Genomic DNA, 26610 nt, shown 5'->3' with positions numbered 1-26610 from the left:
TTTATATTATTTTATTTTAAAATTTGTTCTAATTAGTTATACATGACAGTAGAATGCACTTTGATACATCATATGTAGATGGAGTATAATTTCTCATTTTTCTGGTTGTACATGATGTAGAATCCCACTGGTCATATAGTTATACATGCACATAAGGTAATAATGTCTGATTCATTCTACTATAATTTCTACCTCCATACCCCCCTCCCCTCCCTTCACACCCCTCTATTTAATATAAAGTAACTCTATTCTTCCCTAGCCCTCCCCCCGCATTGTGAATTAGCATCCACATATCAGAGAAAACATTTGACCTTTGATTTTTGGGGGATTAGCTTATTTCACTTAGCATGATATTCTCCAGCTCCATCCATTTACCAGAAAATGCCATTATTTCATTCTTCTTTATGGCTGAGTAATATTCCATTTTGTATATATACCACATTTTTTATCCACCCATCTGTTGAAGAACACCTAGATTGGTTTCATAATTTAGCTATTGTGAAGTAAGATTCTATAAACATCCATGTGGCTGCATCACTATAGTATACCAATTTTAAGTTCTTTGGGTATAAATCAAGGAGTGGGATAGCTGGGTCATCTATTCTTTAAAAACAAATATAGAAGCCAAACAAAACACCCCTCTCCTTTGTCCCTGCTTCCTCTAACATTATCAGACCTCTTGATAGAATACACAAAGTTTACCCTTGCTTCATTGATTTCATACTTACCTTCTTCCTACTGGACTTCCTACAAATAGTTAAACCTTCCAACACTTTTTTTTTGGTGGTGCTTGGGATTGAACCCAGGGCCTTGTGCATGCAAGGCCAGAGCTCTACCACCTGAGTTTTATTATATCCCCAGCCCAACAACCCGTTTTGATATGCAAGTATCTGTACCATTCCCTTGGCACTTAGCACATATCATATCTTCATTTCATACTTACATTCTTTCTGCTCAACTTCCTACAAATAGTTAACCCTTCCAACCCTTTTTTTGTGGTGCTGGGGATCGAACCCAGGGCCTTGTGCATGCAAGGCCAGAGCTCTACCACCTGAGTTATATCCCCAGCCCAACAACCCTTTTTGATATCCAAGTATTTCTACCATTCCCTTGTCACTTAGCACATATCATATCTTCATTGATTTCATACTTACCTTCTTTCTGCTCAACTTCCTACAAATAGTTAACCCTTTCACCACTTTTTTTTGTGTGTGTGGTGCTGGGGATCGAACTCAGGGCCTTGTGATGCAAGGCCAGAGCTCTACCAACTGAGTTATATCCCCAGCCCAACGACACTTTTTTATCTCCAAGTATCTCTACCATTCCCTTGGCACTTAGCCCGTATCATATTGAATTGTTAATTTGTTGTATTACATCCTCAATTCACAGTAATCACTTGGTCTGGCAATGCTTGTGTCTTAGGTCTCTCTTTAGCTTTCAAGTAACTTGTGAATAGAGCTCTCAATAAAACACTATTATCTGGGAATTGACAAAGCTTCAATGAAGTGTTGGAGCAATGATCATGATAGTTTCATATTTAAGAACAACCTTGGTATTAATGTTCAGTTTAAAAGTAACATAATCCAGGCGTTGGTATGTTACTTTTAAACTTCTTTGACTATCCATACCCATACAAAACCATTTCATCAATTATCTAGTATTTGGAAATTATGAAAAGGCTGCAAGCAATTTGATTAGTCAGAAAGAATGATGACATAGGCTACAGAGAACATCTCCACATACATATACACCAGGCAGACCATAATCCCCCACCCCAAAGTTTCAAAGGGAACCACAAACTGCCCATGCACCCACACACTCCTATTGCCCTCAAATACTTGACTCATTGAGGAGAACAATTCATCCCATCCCTTCTTCCCAGCATGCATATTCCCTCCCTCCCGGGGATATTTAAGAAATTATGGTTTAGGTACTCACCATCGCCCTTTGGGTCGCTAAGGGCGGTTGGGGGGACTACGAGCGAGCGATGAGCCCCCAGGAAACATTCCTTGGAAAACCGTCTCTGACAGTCATTGTGCACCTGAAACGATAAGAACACAGCAAAGAAAAAAAAGAGAGAGAGAGAGAAAAAAAAAAGGATAGGGGAGAGAAAATAAAACCTTGATCAGCGTTCGGTTCCAATATCAAAAATTGTACCCTTAATATTCTAATCTCCCTTTCTGAAATTTGGTGCCATATACAGACCCCTAACTCCCTGGCCATCCCCACCCCACACTGACTTCCCCCCACATAGCTATTCTTCCCAGGTTTCTGATTTCTACAAGGACTACTTCCTGGACAATTTTTAGGGGACATGAATCTGACCTGGTTATTCAAAAGCAAGTCAAAGAGCCAGAGGACAGAGTCTTTTTTTTTTACTTTTTAATACTGGGGATTGAACCCAGAGGTGCTTAACCACTGAGCCACATCCTCAGCCTTTTAAAAATATTTTATTTCGAGACAGGGTCTCATTGAGTTACATAGGGCCTCACTAAATTGCTGAGGCTGGCTTTGAACTCATGATCCTCCTGCCTCAGCCTCCCAAGCTGCTGGGATTAAAGGTATGTGCCACCACTCCTGGCACAGACAGTCTTTAGAGAAGAACACCATACTTCAATTTCTACTTAGAAAATTCAGTTTAAGAAAAGCATCTAAAAGGCTGGAAAATCAAGACCAGGATCTCTTCATCTCAGCCTTATTGATATTTTAGGCCAGATAATTGTTTGCATTGTAGGACCTTTAGCATAATCCTAGGCCTCTCTAACTACTAGATTCCAGTAACATGCCCAGCTTGAGTTTTTTAACAATCAAAAGTGTCTCAAATAGCTCTGGAGCATTGCAAAATTGATCACAGTTGAGGAAAACTGGTATAGAGACATAGTAGTGCTACAGTTAAAAAAAATATGGTCTTTGCAGAATTATGTAGGAACCAAGTCTCTTTTGTTTTCTGGCTGCATGACTTTGGGCAAATCATTTTACCTTTCTGAACCTCACTTTTCCTCATTCATAAAATGGATACAATGAGGCCTAGTTCAAATTGTATTAAGTGAGATTATGTATATAAAACATTCAATACATGGTGGTGATACCAATTTGTTAATATTATCAACTATTATTTACTTGCAAAGATTATAAGTTCCTAGGAAATATTCAATGAGGAAAAGAGAAGGTTTCTTAAAGATAACCTCAGAATTCGGTTTGTTTGTTTTTTTTTTTTTTTTGGTACTGGGGATTGAACTCAGGGGCACTCGACCACTGAGCCACATCCCCAGCCTTATTTTGTATTTTATTTAGAGACAGGGTCTCACTGATTTGCTTAGAGCCTCACTTTCGCTGAGGCTGGCTCGCGATCCTCCTGCCTCAACCTCCTGAGCCGCTGGGATTACAGAACGTGTTCCACCAAGACCGGCTCAGAATTTATTTTTTTATTTGACCATACTGCCATTAAATATTCAGCTTTTCCCATATGTTAGAAGGTCCGACCAATTAATAACCATCAGATATGAGCCTTTTAAATGTCTCCCAAAGACTACCTAGCCAGAGGGGCAGATTACTGAGCTCTATACTATGGAATCAAATCTGAATAATATTTTGGGCTTAGTAACTCTGATAGTTCTATCTATGTATAGGCACCATTGAGCTCCACCCAACCCTTTCTAGAACTAAAGTATATCAAAGAGATGAATAGAGTCTTACCGTAGAATTGCACCAGAGACACCGGAAATCTTGGAGACGGTGCTGACTGCCACAGCTCTCGTGACAAACGGCACACTGAGAGCTGACAGGAATGTTTCCTTCTACCCACTGATGAGGCATGATTTGCTGAAGGGGGAAAAGAGAAAAGAGGCAGAGGTTAGTGATATCAGGAATAAAGGACTAGCTGGAATAATTTTACTATGCTGTGAAGGATCTTAGGTAAGAGCCCCAAATTATTCATAATCCTACCTTCCCTGCTCTAATTCTAGTGACCAGTAACAGGTGGAAGTGCATGTGGGGGGGGCGGGGGGGCGGGGGATTTCATTCTTTGAGGTTGATTGGAAAGCAAGCTTGGGGAAGAGGTCTACTTTCCTTATCTGGCAACAGGAAAAATCTTCCTAACTCCCATGTATCATGACTGAAAGGGACATAATAGAGGCATATCTGGTACTTACTATTTCATCAGCAGGTAGGAGAAGATCATCAGTAATGGACAAGGTATTCCATTTACAGTCTTTGCTCGCTCTCAAAGCACATAACTTATGAGATTTCACTTTGCACACTGTAAGAACAGAGGGAAAAAAAAGATGAGTGTGAGTCTTGTGCCGATGAAGATTCTAATTGCCTTCCCTAAGCTACTCTGCAAATTCAAACTCAGATGCATTCTAAATCATTATGACCCACTGCCAAAGGTCTATTTCTAACATGAATCAGTTCCTCTTGCTTCTTACCAGCTCAACTTTCTACTTATTCAACTTGAATGGAAATTAATGGTAAGAAGGAGTTGATTTCTTTCCTACTCTCATGACCATTAAGTTCCAGCCCCCCATTCCCAATTTTTCCTTTTCATCCATGAGAATTCCCTTTCAGGCTAGTTTCCTCCCTTCTTCTTTCCTTAATCTTACCCTTATCCCAGAGTGAGTGATCTAGAGCTAGTCGGGGATATTAAAGCCACCTGAGCTCCTTTACCCCTGTCTCCACCCACTGAGTTCCATTTTCAAAAAGAATAAAGAAGGTACCTTCACAGATGATGGCATCTCTCGATAAGGCAGGAATGCTTTCTCGACAAACATTGCAGTGCTGAGTCCGGGAACTGTGGCTGGAATACCAATAGTGCATTCCGACGAGGAAAGGGTTGTTTTCTGCAGCAGGTATCTAAAAGAAATCAAAGAGAAAAGAGAATGGAGGGTTAATCACAGAGAACTATTAGGAAAGGCTAGAAAATCTGCTGCTAGGATTCAATGGTCTGCTATATAGGTGTCTCAGCATGCAAAGGGGAAGACTGAAAATTGAAGCCAATACCTGTTTGTTTTTTGTTTTGTTTTGCTAATGATTTAAAAAGGGGAGAAAGAATAGACGGCAGATCCTGAACTAAAAGCAATGTTCTTTAGAATGCTTGGCCAACTGCTGTATCAGTTTAGTCCAAGCAAGATTTGCTGTTAGCCTTGGCCTTGGTTCTCTTTAAGTCGACAGCAAAAAGGAGATGGTGAGTTAGAAATTCAGAGATAGTAAAGTGCTCTGCCCCGGGAAGGAAGAAAGAAGGCAGAGCTCTGCCTCTGGACTAAGGAATACTTGTCAGACTTCACCTACTTCCTGGAAGAAGGGCAGTTACTCCCCTTCCTGACCCTACTGATACCAGGTGAGCAGAGCATTGCTTTACCTGGACAACAGTTAAAGGAATTTAACTCCTTATCTCAGCAACTTTTGCTCAAGCATGTTTTTCTGAATAGCAAGCTCAGACTGCCTATAGCAGTTTCCTGGTTAATAGACTCAATTCACTCAATAACCCACTAAACAAATATCTACCACTTGCTATATGCTTGACACTGCTTAATATATTTGGGATATAGTGATGCACAAGACAAAGTCCCTGCCCTCATGAAGTGACATTCTGTTTGGTGTTCTCTTATATGATAATGACTCTGACCTTATTGTTCATCTGCTTATGAATATTGCAGTTCTGTATCACAGCCTGACTCTCATGACTGTGGGGAAGGCACCAGATATACCACTGATAGTTTGGGTGTTGAAAGGAAGGAAGGGGTGGCACTGAAAACCCCCAACTTTGTTTTTCTATATTTTCAAAGGATTTTTCCATTTTTTCTATAATTCCTGTGATTAGAAAATCCTCTCAATTTCTCCTCTCTGCCTTCCTCTAGAGTTTAGACATAGGCACACACACACATAGCATTTTATACTTGGCATGACAATGGATTGGGTATGTAAATGGATGACAAGACTTTTAAAATAATTGTGTACTTTCCCTGATATCATCTGATTGTGATCCATTAGAGGGAGAGCAATTGAGGGCTCTGCCACCTTAAGTGTTCAACCTTTATCAATTTATAGGAATTAGTTACTCAAGACAGAACTTGCATACAGCACTCTCTGTCTGGTCCCTTCCTCTCTATCTCTATCAGCCTGCAGACTATAGGCTAAACCACTACTGGATTGACTTGGAAGGTTCTAGAAGAAAAAGTTAATCTGATGAGCTAAAGGCTCATGAGTAATGGTCCAGAATTTCTTTGTGATAGGAATGTTTATTGTATATTGAGGACCTGGAAAACTCTAGGAAGATCAAATTAGAAAATGAAGAGTCCCAAGAAAGTGGCATAGTCTTGGCTTTGGTACTCTGAGCTCTCAGTATCTTTCTATTCCTCAAGCCACTCGACTGTAACTCTACAACACCTTCACTCCTCCAATAATTATAAGAATTCTACAATGTGTTATATAAAATACTAGGAATTGGGTCTACAAAGATGAAAAAGCCACAGTTATGACCCTCAAGAAGCTCTTAATTTACCAAAAAAGAGAAATTCTAAAATAAATCATTTTAATATACAGTAACAAGTGAAAATCTTTAATATGCAAGGTTCTACAGGACATCAAATGGAAGAAATGCAAAACTCTGCCAGTATAGAATACTGAATTCCATGGCCCAATTGGCTACAGAATAAAAAGGAATATATTAAATGACAATTACTTAGGTTTAGCAGTTAAGGAGATGGAATTGATATTCCTGTGTATAAGGAAGCTGTGATGCATCTAACCTTGGAAAAGTATGTGTGATGGGTTGAATTGTGTGCTCCCTCCAAATATGTTCAAGTCCTAACCTCATACCTGTGAATGTGAAATTCACAATATTATTTGGAAATAGGTTCTTTACAGATGTGATCAAGCTAAGATGCACTCATGCTGGATTCAAGTGGGCCCTAATCTAATGACTGATGTCCTTATAAGAGGGAAGTATGGGTACAGGCATGCAAGGACATAAAAGGGAACACTTTGTAAAGATAGGTAGTGCACAGATATGGGGTAGAACACCATGTGACAACAGAGGCAGAGATTACAGTGATGGATCTCCAAGACAAGAAATGCCAGGTTTTGCAATCATCAGAAGATAGGAACAGGTAAAGAAGAATCCTCCCCTAGAGCCTTCAGAGAGACTATGGTCCTGTCAACAACTTGAATTTAGACTTCAAGACTCCAGAAACTTGACAGAATAAGTTGCTATGTTTTAATTCATCCAGTTTGTGGTTGTTACAGCAGTCCTATAAAATTAATATAGATTTTGATACTGGCATATGGGAGCTTTTATAACAAATATCTAAAAATATGGAAGTGACTTTGGAATTGTGTAATGCATAAAGACTGTAAGAATCTCAAGGCACATGATTTATAAACCCTGGATTGCCTAAAATAAAATATTGCTAGAAACATGAACATTTTTAAAATATATTTTTTAGTTGTCAATGGACATTTATTTTATTATTGATACGTGGTGATAAGAATTGAACCCAGTGCCTCACACATGGTAGGCAAGGGTTCTGCCACTGAGCCACAGCCTCAGCCCTAGAAACATGGACATTAAAGGTGCTTTTGGTGAGGTCTCAGACAGAAATGAGAACCAGAGAGGATTGGAAGAAAGGCAATGCTTTTTATGGAGTGACAGAGAACTGACTGAATTCCATTATACTGTTGGTAGAGTATAAAATATGTAAATTATAACTTGGATATTTAGCTAAGGAGATACCCAAGCAAAGTAGGGAAGGTGCACCTTGGTTTTTATTTGCTGTTTAGTGTAAAATTTAAGAGGAAAGAGATACATTGAGAAAGGTACTTGTATTAGTCTGCTCATGTTTTCATAATAAAATATCATAGACTGAGTGGTTTAAGCAACATAAATCTATTTTCTCATATTTTAGACTTGAGTAGTCCAAGAGCAAAGTGTCAACCCACTTGGTTCCTGGTGAAGACTTTCTTCCTGGCCACTTTCTCACTGACTGCTCACATGGCCTTTTTTTTTTAATGCATGTTTGTAGAAAAATAGAGATCTCTTCTCCTCTTCATGTGAGGCCAACAGTCCTATTGGATTAGGCCCCCACCCTTATGACTCCATTTAAATTTAATTCCTTCCTAAAAGTCCTATCTCCAAATATAGTCACAATGGGGGCTGGGGTTTCAATATAAGAATTTGGGGGAGGGCTGGGGCTATAGCTCAGTGGTAGAGCACTTGCCTAGCATGTGTGAGGCAATGGGTTCAATCCTCAGCACCACATAAAAATAAATAAATAAATAAATAAATAAAGGTATTATGTCCATTTACAACTAAAAAATATTTTAAACAAAAGGAATTTGGAGGAGACAATTCAGTTCATAATAGAACTATTAAATGAAAAGTCACCAGAACTTAAATATTTGTAAATTAACATTCTATCCTTATTCCAAATCAGAAGAAAGTGTGCTCTGGAGAGAATATCAACCATAGATATTTTCCCTAGAAAGATTAGGTGTGGAACACATGGATCCAACCAACTGTCTCAGCAGATCACTCTCACCTTAGACCAAAAAGAACAGAGAACATAATTAAGGAAGATTGTCAGACTTCTGAGACTCTATAGCAAAAAACAGACTGATAAAGCTACTCATCTCTGAATGTGTGTTATCCTTCAGGAAAGTGACTTCAAGGGATGGCTTAGAGTCTAGAAAGACTGCTGAGACAGGCTCAAGGGCCAGAATTGCTGCTGTTGCCAACACAGGAGTATGGGCCTATAGGGTAGGGCAACTGCCTCTTTGGTTCCAACGAGTAGGGTTCCCTTCTGAGTTCCAGAAGGTTCAGCTACTTCCTTGGTTACAAAGAGAGAATGCCACTCAGGTGCCTGAGATGGTAGAGCCAGGAGACAGAACATAAAGGCACAGACAATTATTCTCAAGCCTGGAAATCTAATGAAATTGTCTTTCTGGGTTGCCAACTTTCTTCAAACCAGTACCTTTTGTTCCTTCTGTTTTTTTCCATTTTAGAATGAGAATGTCTATCCTGCGTCATTCTCCACATTGTAATTTAGAAGCAGATATGTTGTTTTCTGTTTCATAGTTCCACAGGTGGAGAAGAATTTTGCCCCAGGAAAGATTATACCCAGAGTTTCACTCATGCCTGCTTTAGATTACTCAGAAGATGAGAGTTTGGAATTTGAGTTAATTATAGAACGGGTTAAGGCTTTTGAAGATGTTTTGATGTGGTAAATGCATTTTGTGTGTTAGAAAGGTGAACTAAGTAGTTAGAATTGTGTTTCCCCAAAAAGTCCTAACCTCTGGTATCTGTGAAGATGGTCTTACTTTGCAATGGAGAAATAGAGTCCTTTAGGATGTAGTCAATTTAAGAGAAGGCCATAGTGGATAAAGAACAAAATCAGCATATTACAGGAATACAGGCATACCAATGTTAATAGAGGTGCAGTTCACAATAGTCAAATTATGGAACAAGTCCAGGTGCTTTTCAACAGATGAATGGATAAAAACTGTGGTATATATACAGAATGGAGTTTTACTCAGATGTAAAGAATTAAATTATGGCATGTGCTGGTAAATGCATGGAACTGGAGAATATCATGATAAGTGAAATAAGCCTGGCTCAGAAAATCAGGGTTGAATGTTTTCACTAATATGTGAAAGAGAGAGAGAAAAAGAAAGGAATAAAAAGTGTGTGGGGGGTCTCACCAAAATACAAGGGAGACCAATAGAGTAAAGGAAGGGAATCAAGTGGGAGGGAAGAGGGAAGGACATGGAAACATACTAGGGACTGAAATCTACCAAATTATGCTATGTTCATGTATGAGAACATCATGATGAATCTACTTATATATTTAGTTATAATGCACTACACTAATTGAAATGATAATAATAATGGAAGGGAAATCAGTAAAGTAGAACAAGCAGACCAGTGAGAGGGAGGAGAGGAGGGAATGGAAGGGACTGGGAAATTAGATTGATCAAACTATGTTATGTGAATGTATGAACATGGCATGATCAATCCCACTATTATGTATAATTATAATGCACCAGTAAAAATGTTTAAAAATATAAGGCCATACTGGATTGGAGTGGGTTACTATCCAATGACTGTTATCCGTATAAGAAGAGGGAAATTTGAATACAGAATATGCAGAAAGAAGAACAACTTGTAAAGGCACAGAGCAAATAGACACAGGGAAGAGTACTATGTGATGATGGAGGCAGAGATTGGAGTGATGTATCTGCAAGCTAGAGAACACCAAGGATTGTCAGCAACCACCAGAATCTAGGAAGAAGCAAAGAAAGCTCCTTCTCTAAAGCCTTCAGAGAGATTATGGCTTCACTGACACTTTGATTTCAGATATCTGGCTTCCAGGACTGTGAGAGATTAAATTTCTTTTTTTTAAGCCACAAAGCTTGTGGTAATTTATTACAGCAGCCCTAACTAACTGTCACAGCCATGCCATTACAGGTCTTTTTTATTTGCTGATGCAGATTTCATACTCCATTTTGAAGACAGAGTCAATCTGTAGCATGTACACAACCTACCAATTTCTAAATGCTAGAAAAGTAGGTTTAATTAAAGCTTTTAGTGTGCAGTTATGTTTTTAAAATTTTATCACCTCTAAAATACTTAGGTGAATACATTTATTCACCAATACATTCATCGCTCCAGATTCTTCACTTGCAATGGACTGAATTTGCAACTCCCTTGATACATATGATGAAATCCTAACCTTCAATGTCATGGTTTTAGAAGGTGTGGGCTTTGGGAGGTGATTAGGTTGCGAGGGTGGGTCCCTGATAAATAGTATTAGTGCCTTTATTACAGACCCAGAATGCTTCTCTCACTGCTTTTTCTGTCACAGAAGATGGCTCTCTATGAACTGGAAAGAGGGTCTTCATCAGGCACTGAATCTGCCAGTGCCTTGATTTTGAATCCCCCAGCTTCCAGAAGTGTGAGACATAAATGTTTATTGTTTAACACACCCAGTCTGTAGTATTTCATTATAGCAGCCCAAAATGACTCAGACAGGAATCATTACCAAGAAGTGGGGCTACTGCTGGAGCAAATAAATAAAAGTGAAGAAATGGCTTTGGAAGTGAGTTATGGGAAGAATTTGGAAGAGTTTTAAGGTACATGCTAGAAAAAGCCTAGATTGTGGTGAAGGGAATTTTAAAGGTAATTCTGACAAAAGCTCAGAAAGAAAAGAAGGAGGGTAATAGAAGAAGTTTCTATCTTCTTAGAGAATACCTAAGTAACCATGAACAGAAAACTGGTAAAAATATGGACAGCCATTTTGATGAAGTCTCAATGCAAATAAGGAATATACTATTGGACAATGAAGAAAAAGTCATTCTTTTTATAAAGGGGCAAAAAACGTAGCTGAATTGTATTTGTGTTTTGGTATTTTGTGGAAGGTAGAGGTTGTGAGTGATGAAACTGAAGTTTTAATTGAGGAGGTTTGGTTCCTTCTGCTTATAGTAAAATTTGAGAGAAGGACTGACGTCAGCAAGATGGCAGAATAGGAGTTCTCCAGCTTTAATCTCTACCTACCAAAGTCCAAGTAGTAACTACTCTCAGGCAAGAGTAGCATTTTGAATATCCCAGAACTCAGAAGTGAGGCTGAGACACTCCCACTTGGACTGCAGAACTAAGAAAAGCTGTGATTACAGTACTACGAATGTTTCTCTTTACTGCACCATCCCTCCCTCCAGCTGGCACAGCACCACATACAGAAACTTCCCCTGGACTCAGTTTCTGCAGTGGGAAAAGAGCCGAAAGTGGACAATAAACTTCCCCATCATTCTGGGGGTTCTGCAGAATGTTTATTCCTGTTTTGTCCCCTGGGAAGCAATGGGACTACCGACAGGACCTGAGCACCTGGGGTCAGTTAGAAATAAAGAAGAGGAATGGGGTTCATAGTGCACAGTGTGCAGCCCTTGGTGGTTGTTTTGCAGTTTTGCCAATGGAGGTGCCATGCCAGAGAAACTAACCAATGGTCACACGGAAGCAAACACAGTCCACAGGTCTTCTAGGCTCAGATCCTTACCCAGCTTCCCCACATAGCTCAGGTGCTATTAAGTATTCCCCTGGGTGGAGAGGCAAGTGAAGGTCAGTGATTACCCACTGAAGGAGCAGCTGGCCCCACCCAACCCTACCATTGGGGAGGTGATCCAACTAAGTTCAGCTGTTCACATTAAGTCTTTCCCAGACCTGGAAGCAGGCCAGTGATTACTTAGAGGGAGCACCTGGCCCTACCCAATTCTAGAGCTGTGACTCTTCCAAACCCTCGTGCTTTGCCTAAGTTTGCCTTGGGTCTGGAGGCAAGCCCAAACCCATACATTTATATAAAGACCAGCTTCTGGTCCTGCCCACCCTGTGGGGTTGAGGAACAACTCCAGAAACCTCACTTAGGCTTAGAGCCCATCACACAGCCCTGCCTAACTACAGAGTTCAACAACAGTACTGCCCAGCCAAGGAAGACAACCTGCAACCCTGCCCAATCAGAGGTGATTAGAGCCTAGCTAGCAGCCCCATCTAATGACAGAGTCCCCTCAGGGTCTCACCAGCCCATGGAACACAGCCAGCAATACCACTCCACTCAGGAGCATAGGAAATAACACACTCAAGCTACAGAACCCAACACGAAGATCTGCCTGTGCAGGGTTGCTACCAGATTGCCCATCTTGAATCCTAAGCTAAACTAAACAGGAAAAGCCTGTCACTGCCAAAGAATACCTGCAAAGGCTAGAAGAGGTGACCATCTCCTCAAATGAGCAGCCATGTAAGGATACAAGTGTTATGAAAAATCAGGGAAATGTGATACAACTAAAAGAAATGAATAAAGCCCAAGTGATAGAACCAGAAGAAATATAAATCTATGAAATGACTGAAAAATAATTCAGAATAATTCTTTCAGAGAAGCTTGTGGAGGTACAAGAAAATACATATAGAAAATTAAAAGCAATTTGGAAACTAATTCATGAACAAAATGAGAATTTTGACAAAGAAATAGAAATAATAAAACAGAAATCATATATATATATAATAGAATAACCTAACTGAAAAAATCAATAGAAAGCTTCAACAGTAAACTTGGTCAAGAAGGAAAATGCAGAATGTTTATTCCTGTTTTGTCCCCTGGGATCAGTAATCTTTAAGACAAGACATTTGAAACTATCAAATCAGAAGAGAAAAGAGAATGAAAAAGAACCAATTAGAATTATGTGATACTGGTGGTGCATGCTTGTAGTCCCAGCAACTTGGGAGGCTGAGGCATAAGAATCTCGAGTTCAAAGCCAGCCTTAGCAAAAGTGAGGTGCTAAGCAACTCAGTGAGATACTGTCTCTAAATAAAATTCAAAATAGGATTGGGGATGTGGCTCAGTGGTCAAGTGCTCCTGAATTCAATCCCTGATACCCCCCCCAAAAAAAAAAGAAAAAGAATTTTGTGATACCATCAAGTGAACTGACATTTGCATAACTGAAAGAAAAGAGAGAGAGAAAAAGACCTAGAAAATACATTCAAGGAAGTGATGGCTAAAAATACCCCCAATTTGGGGAAAGATAGCAATATTTGGATATAGAAAACTCAATGATCTCCAATTAAATTTGACATAAAAGGGAGTTTATTAAGACACATGAGAATAAAATTATCAAAAATCAGTGATAGTTAGGTGCAGTGATGCATGCCTATGACCCAGTGGCTCAGGAGGCTGATACAGGAGGATTGTTGAGTTCAAAGCCAGCCTCAGCAACCTAGCAAGACCCAAAGTAACTCAGTGAGATCCTGTCTCTAAATAAAACATAAAAAGGGTTGGGGATGTGACTCAGTAGTTAAGTGAACTTTTGTTGAATCCCTAGTACCAAAAAAAAAAAAAAAAAAAAAAATCAGGGATAAAGAAGAATACTGAGAGCAGCAAGATATATGAAACATTTAATATCCCAAAATCCCCAATATAGCTTTCAGTGGTTTTCTTAGCAGAAATTCTAAAGGCCAGGAGAGAGTGGGATGGTATATACATATTCAGTGCTGAAGAAAAAACTGCCAACTAAGAATACTTTACCCAGCATATTATCCTTCAGAAATGAAAGATAATCAAAAACTTACTCAGAAAAAAACAAAAGCTAAGGGCCTGCTAAATAGCTAAGAAGTTCTTTTGTCTAGAAAAAAGGCTGATAGTTAATAAAAAATATGAAAATAAAAAGCATAATGGTATTATTAATACATTATCATACTGAGAATTCTCTGATACTGTAAGGGTAGTGTGCAAAGAAATTTTATCCCTTACTACAAGAGTTAAAAGACAAAACTATTAAAAACAACTATAGAGAAGATGAGATGGTAGATTAGATGAAGAGTTCATCAGCAACAAACAGACTTAAAAGCAAGAAGTCTGCTCCTCTGTGAGGCGGGTAGCTAAGGGAACTCACCAAATTCAATACTGGGTGATAAAAGAAACCATAGAGATACAGAAAGTTGGGAATTTTGAACATAATATAGAACATCACATCAGTTGCTGAGGGGAGGGGAGAGAAGTGCAGGCAGTGAGAGAGAGAGAGAGAGAGAAAGAGAGAGAGAGAGAGAGAGAGAGGAAAGTGCAACAGAAAAAGGAGAAAAAAATGAGATGGTAGATTAGAACCTATGCAATAAAGGTTTCTGGGAACCTGTGCAATAAAGAGGAGACTGATCCTAATGGACACAGAGATCGTGGGAGCAATTGTTTAGTAAGAAGCAAACAAAATCCTCTGCCTGTGAACGGATAGTTCCACATTAACCAGGGTTGTTGGTGCTTGAAGCTTTATAAGGATTGCAAGGGCTCCAGCAGAGGCAGGAGATTGGGAACTCATAAAGGAAGCTGCCAGATGACCCAGAAGTTGCCTATTGTGGGCCCCAGAATGTGCCTGGTCCAGTGTGACTGGAATAAGCACAAAAAGAATTGCGCCTAGGGCATCCAGGCTCCAGATATGAAGAACAGAGACCTTCCTTTGTTGCTGGCATCCCATAACAGCTATTGGGAAGATGCCGAAAATGGATAATGGCCATACAGGAGCTTCTGCATTCCAGGGCAGATGTTGGGTAATTCACATCCAGAGCAGTGAATATGAAACTGTGGGGTTTGGACTCCACACTATAAAAATGGAGTTTACAGGAGGCACCTTAGACCGAGATATTCAGCAGAGATTGATATCTTCCCAGCAACAGGAGGTGGGGATCAAATTTCAAATACCCACTGACAGAGTTCCAAGGGTCAGGCAAATGAAACCCCAGCTACTGGTACTTCTAGTTTTAGAATTCTGTAGCACTCCTATTAGAATATACAATTTGCCAGCACTCACCAGTCTATCCTACCCTATATTGGGAGACAGGAAGCTGAAAGCTACTACAGCCAGCTTTGGCTCCTGGCCACAGTGGCTGGCAGCTAGGTGAGGAACACAAAGAGGCTGGACTTAACAACCCCCAGCACTTGGCCCAAGGGTTACAGAGCACAAAAAGAAAAAGAATGAAAATCCATCCTTGCCAGCCACAGTTCTGACCACCTCAGCAAAAACAAGCTCTTTATTTCTCATAATTTTTTTAATCTTTATTTTCTCTTTATTTTTCCATGTACTGCTCATTTAAAAAAATTTTAAAAATATATTTTATTTCAGCTTTGTTATTCCTCAGATTTAAAAAAAATCTTTCATTTGACTAGATTTTTTTAAAAATAATTCTTCTCTGGCTTGATACATAGTTCTTTTCTTTTTTGTTTTCTTAATTTTTTTTTAGTTGTGATTGGACACAATAGCTTTACTTTTTATTTTTATGTGATGCTGAGGATAGAACCCAGTGTCTCACATGTGCAAAGCAAGTGCTCTGCTACTGAGCTATAGCCCCACCCCTCATTTGGCTAGATTTTATTGTCATTTAGTTTTCCTGTTTACTTATACATTATTCATGTATACCTAAGTTCTTTGCTCAGACACTAGAAAGATCACTTGATTAACTATAACATCCATGCCACATTTCCTTTTGAAACACCTTGTCTAGTGCTCTGTTGGCTTCCAACTTTAAGTGATGCTATAGTCCTTTTATTGTGATATCTCTCTTTATAAATTGGTTGCCTTGATTAGTAGCTGAGTTGTTTGATTTATGTTATTTTCTTCCAAGAAAAGTTCATGTGTGCTATAATTCTTACTTGAGAATTTTCCACATATAGTCTTCATACTTGAAGAACAATTTCACTGATATAAATTACTAGGTCAAACCCCCTTTTCCCTTGAACTTTAGACATTATTCTATTGGTTTCTGGCATTGAATGTTCCTATGGGAAAGTTTAGGATATTTTTGTTAGATATCTTGCTTTCTCTGTGTAGATACCTAAGGAAATCTTTCTGAATTTTGTTTTTATAACCTTTATACATTACTGCAAATTCAAACATTCTTTATCATTCTATGTCAGTTTCTCCTAAAATAAAGTTTGTATATTAGGTTTTTATTAGTTTACAAAAAATTTATTACAACTTTGTCTATATTTTTGTGTCGTTTGTGTCATTTTTATGATTTTTGTGTTATTCTTAAATTTTTAATTATTTATGTATTTTTATTAGAACTTTTTAGTTATACATAGCCGTTGGGTTCATCCTGACAAACTTATATGTGCATGGATTTTGATCACAGTTCATGATCCCTCCCATTTTTAAATTTAAACAATTAAAATATCATTTCATTATATTTTATAATTTTTTACTTTTTTCCATTCTGTGAGAATATGTGTATGTGTTCTTACTGTACAGAGAAGTTCAAAACAAGCAAATGTGTGTGTATATATATATATATAAATATATAAATGTGTGTGTATATATATATATATATATATACATATATATACACATATATATACAAATATATATATATATAAATATATAAATGTGTGTGTATATATATATATATATATATACATATATATATATATACACATACACACATACACACAAAAACGATTTTATATTCATTTTAATTGCATCCTTCTTTACCCAGTTATTATTTATCTTTGGTTTGGTGGGGTATAATTATATGTGGGTTAGAGTTGTTTGATCTGACATTTGTTTGTTCATATCTTGGTTTTTGTCCCACTGATTGCCACTTCTTCACTCTCTTTCCCCACTAATAGCCACAATTTCCCTTTCTCTCTTCTTCTCTTTCATTTTTTTATTATTTTGGTTAATTTTAATTCCTCCTTTAATTCTTCATCTGCTACACTCTCCTGCTTCTGTCCTGTTTGCTTTTATATATTTCAAACTTTCTCTTGCTTTTACTACCTTATTTTCTCTTCACCAGAGAAACTATAATCCCACAATCTAAGATAATTATATATTTGACTTAATTCCTACTCATTCATGTTGTTGTGATTATCAGTACAGTGTATGATGTATTAGACATCTAATGTTTAATATCTGATCTAGTTCATACTTTTTTGTTGTTGTTGTTGTTGATGTTAAATAGCAACCCTTTCATTCCTATGCAGGTGGAAATTAGTGTTATACATGTCAAAGTAGATACTGGACATTTATCTTAAGGCTGTACATCTGTTGCTAACATTTGTACTATTAGTGACTCCCCACTTCCTCTAAGGGGGGCTAGAATGTGATTGGGACTCTTCAAATACACAGGGTAGATTTCCTGCTGCTGAGAAACACTCATGACTCATCCATGTAACAGCAAACTTCCCCCCCCACATATGATCTAGCCTCACATTACTTCAATTCATAGAACTGGGGAGACAAAAACCCTAAACCAACAACCAAGACCCAAGGAGGAACAACCAGAGGAGGACCTCACTTCTTACACCTAGACATCTACTCATACATGAAAAACAGAGAGAAGTCCCAGAAAAAAAGATAACAACAAACAAAAGGACAATATAGAAGAGGAAGGGGAAACCATGTCAATTGATGAGTAAGTCCAAGATGTCTAAAAACTTGAGAAAAAAATGCAAACAAATATCACCCCCAAATTCACAATCCCCAACAAAGGAACCTACAGATATGCAAGAGAATGAAATTCTAGAGAAAGACTGTAAATAAACTGATTGTTGAAATGTTCTATGAACTCAAAAAATATCTCAGGAATGAAATGAGAGCAAATACAGGAGATGAAAGACCATTCTAATAAAGAAATAGAGATAATGAAAAGAAACCATTCAGAACTCCTGGAAATGGAAGACTCAATGAATCAAATGAAAAATTTTACTTGAAAGTATCACCAACAGATTTGATTTACAGAAAATAGAACTTCAAGCCCTGAAGACAGAAGTTCAAGCTTTAAAGATAGTGTATATGAACTTGAATACTCAGAATTCAATAAAGAAAAAAAAGACAATAAAAAGAATATACAAATGTGAGACAGCATCGAGAACAAACCTGAGAGTCATTAGGGTAGAACAGAATATGGAGATATAGGCTAAAGGCATTAGGAACACCTTCAATGAAATAGGAATGGAAAAATTTCCCCATGTTAGAAGTGAGATAGACATCCACATATAGGAGGCATATAGGAACCCAAATAGACAACATTGAAACAGAATCTCTCCAAAACATATCATGATCAAGATGTCTTGCAGAAAATAAGGAAAGAATACTGAAAACTGCAAAAGAAAAATGTCAGGTTGTATGTAGAGGCAAACCAATAAGGCTTACTTCTGACTTCTTAACTCAGACCTTAAAATCAAAGAGGGTATGGAAGGAGATATTCTAAGCTCTAAAAGAAAAAAAATGCCAGCCAAGATTGCTATATCCAGCAAATCTATCTTTCATAATAAATACTGAAATAAAAACTTTCCACGAGAAGGAGAAACTAAAAGAATTCTTGACCACTAAGCCAACACTACAAAGTATATTCAAAGATAAACTGCACAAAGGGGAACCCAAAAACAAACACCCAAACTCCCAAACAAATGAGATCACCAGAAGAACAACAAACTAAATGAAAATTAAGTCATAATTAAATACAGCAAATAAATTAAAATGGCAGGAAACTACAAACATACATCCATAACAACACTGTATGTAAATGGTCTTCAGTCTCCAATTAAAAGACATAGATTAGCAGAATGGATCAAAAATAAAATCCAACTACATGCTCCTTGCAAGAGACTCAACACATAGGCAAGGACTCACAGGCTGAAAGTAAAAGGGTAGAAAAGTATTCTATGCAAATGGAGTCCAAAAGCAAGTAGGACTGACAAAGCAGATTTCAAGCAAAAATTAATCAGAAGAGATAAAGAAGGCCACTACATAATGATAAAGAGAACAGTCTAAGAAGAAGATATAACAATGATAAATGCCCCAAATGTCAGTGTACCTAATTACAAAATAAAATACTTCTTGAAATTAAATCCCAGATAGACACCAATATAACAATACTGGGTGATTTCAATAGACACGCCATCCAAACATAAAATCAATAAAGATATATCGGACTAAATAATACTACAAATCAAATGAACCCAATAGATATTTACAAAATATTTTACCCCCCAAAACATGAATTTATTATATACTCAGCAGTCCACAGAACATTTTCCAAAACATTATAGGTCACAATGTAAGTCTTAGTAAATACAAAAAAATTGATATAATCCCATGTATCCTATCAGATCATAATGAAATGAAATTAGAAAACAACAGCAAGAAAAATTATAAAAAGCATATAAATAACACGGAGATTGGAAATACTCTTGGAAATGAAGAATGGATCAGAGAAAATATGAGAGACAAAATCAAGACATTCTCAGAAACAAAGAATATACAACATATCAAAATTTCTGAGACACTATGAAAACAGTTCTAAGAGGAAAATTCATAGCATTAAGTGCCTACATTAAAAAAAAATAGAGAGATCCCAAATAAATGAGCTTATGCTTCATCTCAAGACTTCAGAAAAGGAATAACAATCTAATTCCAAAATTAGTAGAAGCCAGGAAAAATTTAGATTAGAGTTGAAATTAATGAAATTGAAAATTAAACACTACACAGGATCACTGACACAAAGAGGTGACTTTTTGAAAAGAGAAATAAGACTGATAAACCCACAGGAAATTTACTAAAAATGGGGAGAGAGAAGTAATTAACAAAATTATAGATGAAAAAGGAGATATCACCACAGACACAGCTAAAATCCAGGGATCATTAGAAACTATTTTGAAAAATTATACTCCAATAAAGTGGAAAATCTAGAAGACATTGACAAATTTATATACACATGACCTGCCAAAATTGAACCAGAAAGATATAGAAAACATAAACAGACCAATATCAGGTCAAGAAATCAAAACAGCAATTAAAAACCTTCCAACAAAGAAAAGCCCAGGACCAGATGGATTCTCATCTGAGTTCTACCAGATATTTAAAGAAGAACTAACACCAGTCTTTAAAATGTTCCATGAAATTGAAAGGGAGGGAACACTTCCCAATATATTCTATGAAGCCAGTATAACCCTGCTATCAAAACCAGACAAAGACACAAGGAAAGAAAACTGAACCAATATCCCTGACGAACATAGATACAAAAATCTTTAATTAAATCTTAGCAAACCACATTCTAAAGCACACGAAGATAATCCACCATGATCAAGTTTAATCCCAGGGATGTTAGGTTGATTCAACAGAAGCAAATCAATAAATGTACTTCACCACATAAACAGAATTAAGGACAATAACCATATGATCATCTCAATAATGCAGAAAAGGTCTTCGATGAAATCCAACACCTATTTTGCTGGGGAAACAAGGGATAGAAGGAACTTACTCCAACATTATAAAAGCTATATATGATAAACTCAAAGCCAACATCATAATGAACAGAAACAAACTGAAAGCATTTCCTCTATAATCAGTAACAAGAATGTTCAGTCTCATCACTTCTATTCAATATATTTTTGAAACTGTAGCCACATTAATCAGGCAAGAGAAGAAATTAAAAGGATACAAATAGGAAAAAAATGGCTGGGTGTTCACGCCTGTAATCCTAATGGTTCTGGAGGCTGAGGCTGGAGGATCGTGAGTTCAAAGCCAGCCTCAGCAGCTTAGCAAGGTCATAAGCAACTCAGCAAGACCCTGTCTCTAAATAAATATTTTTAAAAAAGGGCTGGGGATGTGGCTCAGTGTTTAATTGCCCCTGATTCAATTTTCTAGTATCAAAACAAAGCAAAAGAACAACAATAACAACAACAACAAAAGCATAGGTACTACAAGTTACAAAAAGTATTATAAAATTTTACATCAAAATCAAAGGGCAAGGAGAGTGAAATTGTTGGATATTTTTATGCAATTAAAAGCAATTTATTGTCAGTTTAAAGTAGCCTGTATTAAGGAGAAGATATTTTATGTAAGCTTCGTGGTAACCACAAAGGAAACACTTACAGAACTTACACAGTATTAAAAGAAAGGATTCAAACCATACAATTACAGAAAACCTTTAAAGCACAAAGTAAGAAAAGAAGCAAGGGAGAAATAAATACAGGGTTTACAAAATAATAAAAAAACAAGTGGAATAAACAATCTTTAAATTTGTATGGAACTTAGTCCTCCTTGGCTGCCAAACATGCCATTATTGAAGACAAGGAAAGAAGAACCCCTAAGGTGATTCAGAGACCATGAGGTGTGCCACTCCCACCAAAGACCCAAAGTGAACAGGACAGAGGGGGCGGGCTGGCCTCATCCTCAATTTCTTTTCTTTTTCTTTATTTTCATTTTATTGGTTCCTTTTATTTATATATAACATTCATTTTGACATAATTATAAAAGCATGAAATATAATATGTTCTAATTCAATCCCCCATACATCCCCTTTTCCTTCCTTCCTCCCTTTCCCTGTTTCCTTCCCTCTACTGATATTTCTGCTATTTAATTAGAGCTTTTTCCCCCTAAATTAGTGTCTTGTGGATGTACATGATGGTGAGATTCACCGTGGTATATTCATATATGTACTTGGGATAGTTAGGTCAGATTCATTCCACTGTTCTTCCCTTATTCTGTCCCTCCCCGCCCCATTCCCCTTCCTCTACTCCACTTATCTTTCTTCTATTTCAAATTTCAAATTCTCTCTCTCTCTCTCTCTCTCTCTCTCTCTCTCTCTCTCTCTCTCTCTTCTTTAATATGGACTAGCTTCCACATATCAGAGAAAACATTCAACTTTTGACTTTTTGGTTCTGTCTCATTTCACTTAACACGATAATCTCCAGTTCCATCTATATACCAGCAAATTCCATAATTTCATTCTTCTTTATGGCTGAGTAATATGCCACTGTGTATATATACTACATTTTCTTTATCCATTCATCTATTAAAGGGCACTTAGGTTGGTTCCATAGCTTGGATATTGTAAATTTTTTCTATTATAAAATTTTGATGTTGCTGCATTCCGATTGTATGCTGATTTTATATATTTTGGATATATACTGAAGAGTGGGAGAACTGGTTCATATGGTGGTTCCATTCTTAGTTTTTTGAGGAATCTCCATATTGCTTTCCAGAGTGGTTGCACTTATTTGAAGTCCCATCATCAATATGTGAGTGTACCTTTTTAACCACATTCTCATGAACACTTATTATTATTTGTATTCTTTTTTGTGGTGGGGTGGTACTGGGGATTGAACTCAGGGGCACTCAACCACTGAGCCGCATTCCCAGCCCTTTTTTTTATCTTTTATTTAGAGACATGGTCTCACTGAGTTGCTTAGCACCTTGCCATTGCTGAGGCTGGCTTTGAACTCGAGATCTTCCTGCCTCAGTCTCCTGAGCCTCTGGGATTACAGGCATACACCATCATGCCCAGTTTATTTATATTCTTGATAATTGCCATTGTGATTGTAATGAGATGAAATGTCAATGTAGTTTTGTTTTGCATTTTCCTAATTGTTAAAGATGTTGAACATTTTTTTCACATATTTCTTAGTTATGTGTATTTCTTCTTTTGATAAGTGTCTTGTTCTTTTGCCCTTTCATAACCAGTATTAAGTTTATTGAATTCTTTATATATTCTGGACATTATTGTCCTATCTGAGGAGCAGATAGGACATTCTGTAGGCTCACTCTTCATGTTCTTGTTTCCTTTGCTGTGCAGAAGCTTTTTAATTTGATGTCATCCCACTCATTGATTTTGATTTAATTTCCTGTGCTTTAGGGATCTTGTTAAGGAAGTTGGTTCCTATACTGGCATGTTGGAGTGTTGGCCTTACATTTTCTTTTAGCTGTTGCAGTTTCTGATCTAATCCCTAATCATATATGTACATGGGATAGTTTTTTATCCACTTTATCCAGGATTTCTTTAACTATTCTGAGTCTTCTATTTTTCCAAATGAATTTTATAACTGCTTTTTCTAATTCTATGAAGAATGTCATTGGTATTTCAATGGGTTTTGCATTGAATTTGTATATCACTTTTGATAGAATGGCTGTTTTGATAATATTAATTCTGCCTATCCAAGATCCTGGGAGGTCTTTCCATCTTCTAAGGTTCTCTTCAATTTCTTTCTTTAGTGTTCTATAATTTTCATTGTAGAGGTCCTTCAACTCCTTGGTTAGATTGATTCCAAAGTACTTTTTTTTAGATTATTGCAAATGGGATAGGGTTTCTAAATTCTTTTTCAGCAGATTCATTATTGAAGTATAGGATAGCGATTGATTTATATATGTCCATCTTTATTCCTACTACTTCATGAAATTTGTTTATCAGCTCTAGAATTCTTCTGGTGGAGTTTTTTTCCTTCTAAATATAGGATCATGGCATTAGCAAACAGATAGTTTGAGCTTTTCTTTTCCTATTTGTATCCTTTTAATTTCCTTCTCTTGCCTTACTGCTCAGGCTAGTTTCAAGGACTATTTTGACTAAGGTTAGTAAGAGTGGGTATCCTCAACCTAAATTTCAAAGAATGGGACAAATGCTTAGCAGGGCCGTTAGGGTAGAGCCAGCTCACCAGAGACCTTGGGGCATGACCCCTGCCCCAGAAAATAATTATGGCATGGATGGGGTCACTGTAGAGAGACACAGCATTGGTCATGACCTCTGATTTATGGTGTGACAGTGCCACCCAGCTGATGTGGAATGCTGAGATCTCTACTCTAGTGTGTGTTTGGAATGTGGATCCTCTGACCTAGTGTGTTTGGAATGAGAGACTGCCATACCACTGAGTCCAAAATGCAGAGTATGAAGCCAAAGATGGTTATTCTTGGGCCTTATGGTCTCATGGATCTCTCTTTGCTAAGTTTTGTACTTGCTTGTAACGCATCATCCCTTCCTTCTTTCCGATTTCTCCCTTCTGGAATGGGAATGTCTATTCCATGCCTGTTTCAACATCGTGTTTTGGAAGCACATAACTTGTTGAGTCCACACATTCACAAATGGAGAGCAATTTTGCTTCAGGATGTGTTACTCATATCTGATTTAAAATGATATTTAGATGATATTTTGAACTTAAGACTTCAAAGTTAATGTTGGAATGAGTTAAGACTTTGGGGGCTTTTTTGGTTGGGATGAACTTATTTCACATGTGAGAAGGACATGAACTTTGATGGGACAGAGTCAGATTGTCATGAACTAAACTTGTGTATCTCCAAATTCATATATTGATAGACTAACCCACAATATGATGGCTGTAAAAGGTGTTGGAGCCCTCATTAATTGGATTAATAAAAGGAAACCCGGAGAGCTCTCTTGCTTCATTTTCTGTCACATAAGGACATAATGAGAAGACAACTATCCATGAACCAAGAAATGGGCCCTGAGCAGACACAAAATCTGCCAGTGCCTTGATCTTGGTCTCCCTAGCCTCTAGGCATATGAGAAATAAATATTGTTTAAGCCATACAGTTTATGGTATTTTTGTTATAGCAGTTGGAACTGCCTAACACATTGCTGATCTATGACAGCTAAGACTGTTTTCCCAATTTCCTTAATCCCTTTCAGAATAATCCAGAACTCAGTTATGTATATTAATTATTTGCATAATTCCTAAATGAGATTATTATAGTAAAGCTGTTTTGCAAACTCTAAAATGCTATCCAAATATGAGGATCTGGTAATATTACATGTCTTAAAAGTGCATAAAAGTCTCAGGTGAAACATCCCATAAAGCACAAAATTTTCTAAAGATGTAACTCCTTAAAGAATTTTGTTTGGAATTGCTTACATGATGAAAGGTTCAGTTTAGATAAAACCAAATCAGTGGTTTGTGCTGTAATGTGAACTCAACTGCTCAGTTTCATCAAGATTTGGGTAACTACAGAAGACTGTTAGGGCCTCTTTGGTTGGTCATTGATAAGGTAACCATATTGTCCAAGTCAGGGCACTGTGAACAGTGAAAGGGGACAAGTGTAAACGGAATTCATCCTGGGAAAACCACTAGGCATGCAGACACTGAGCTAAAGCATCTTTTATTCTTTTTGAATCTATTTGTTGATTTGCACAGTTCAGTTTTTATTGTAGTATTCTTATTCCATAATTACAAAGGATGGGGATAGAGGAGTGAAAGAAGAATGTTTTTTAGGCAGAATTGAAGATGTCTTTCCAAGAGCATAGATTAAGAATTAGAAGAGCTAAGATCTCAATATTGCCACAGTCATCTGTGATTTCAGGCAAGACAACTGAAATCTCTGAGGCTTAGTTTTCCCATCTGCTTAGTCAAATCTTGGAATCATAAGCTTTACAAATTGAAAGGAATGCTGGAGTTCATTTAGTTTGTGCACCTGAAAAATTAATTTTCTATACAATATGCTGACAAGCAGTTGTATAAATGGTTTACTTATAATACATTCAATGATAGGAAACTTTCTCCCTCAAGAGGCAGCCAATGCCATTGCTGTAGCTAGCCATTATTGTTCAGACATTCTTTCATTCTTTCTTCTACTTAGGCCAAAGCCTTTAAAATACATTGCAAGATTTAAGACTTTAGGGGCATTGAATGGACTCTTTTTTTTTGGGTGATGATTGAACCCCAGGCCTTCTACATGCAAGGCAAGCACTCTACCAACTGAGCTATATCCACAGCCCTTGAATGGAGACTTTTGCAAGAAACATCTCCTTGTTGTTGGAAGGGTTCAAATAAAGGCTTCGCGACTCATGATCTCCAGGTGCTCTAGGATCTAGAATCTGGAATCTAAATGAATTTTATGGTCCATTTTTGCTTCCTTAATCAGTGGTTACATGACAGTTCATTAAAAAGAATTAACCTTTACATCAAGTCTTCTGAACAGCTCCTTATTTCCAATTTTTTCCTTTCTATTCTTTTTAAAAATTCTGTAGCCTCAAACCTTTCATCTGCATATGACTCCTCTCTCTCCTTTGTCTCTTTCTTTTTCTTTCTTCATTTCTTTCTTTCTTTCTTTCTTTCTTTTTTGTTCTCTTCTCTTTTTCTTTTGCAGTGCTGGGAATTGAACCTAGGGTTTCTTGCATGCTCAACAAGTGCCCAACCACTGAGGTATATTCCCCTTTTGCCTTCATATGTAGGTTCTCCCCTGTTCCAAACTCAGTATCTAGTATTTGTTCTCACTTCCTTTTCTTATTATGGTGCTTAACTGTCTTGCCTGAATTAATATAGAGCCTCCTCTCTGAACTACTGGCCTCCATCTTTTCCCTTTCAA

The 26610-nt window shown here is 37.3% G+C and overlaps 1 protein-coding gene across 1 annotated transcript in view; it reads right to left on the bottom strand.

The window, feature by feature from the left end:
- Nucleotides 1–26610, bottom strand: part of Dgkk (diacylglycerol kinase kappa) — a 130039-nt gene that overhangs the window by 48242 nt on the left and 55187 nt on the right. Inside the window, exons 5-8 of the mRNA XM_077107466.1 lie at nucleotides 4716–4851; nucleotides 4152–4258; nucleotides 3697–3822; nucleotides 1939–2041 (exon numbers count right to left, since the gene is read on the bottom strand). Coding sequence (XP_076963581.1) covers nucleotides 1939–2041; nucleotides 3697–3822; nucleotides 4152–4258; nucleotides 4716–4851 — 472 coding nt within the window. The remainder of the gene's footprint in view (nucleotides 1–1938; nucleotides 2042–3696; nucleotides 3823–4151; nucleotides 4259–4715; nucleotides 4852–26610) is intronic.

The sequence above is a fragment of the Callospermophilus lateralis genome, chromosome X (genome assembly GCF_048772815.1).
Source record: "Callospermophilus lateralis isolate mCalLat2 chromosome X, mCalLat2.hap1, whole genome shotgun sequence".
NCBI classification, from domain to species: Eukaryota; Metazoa; Chordata; class Mammalia; order Rodentia; family Sciuridae; genus Callospermophilus; species Callospermophilus lateralis.
This window is presented reverse-complemented; position numbering and strand designations above follow the sequence as displayed.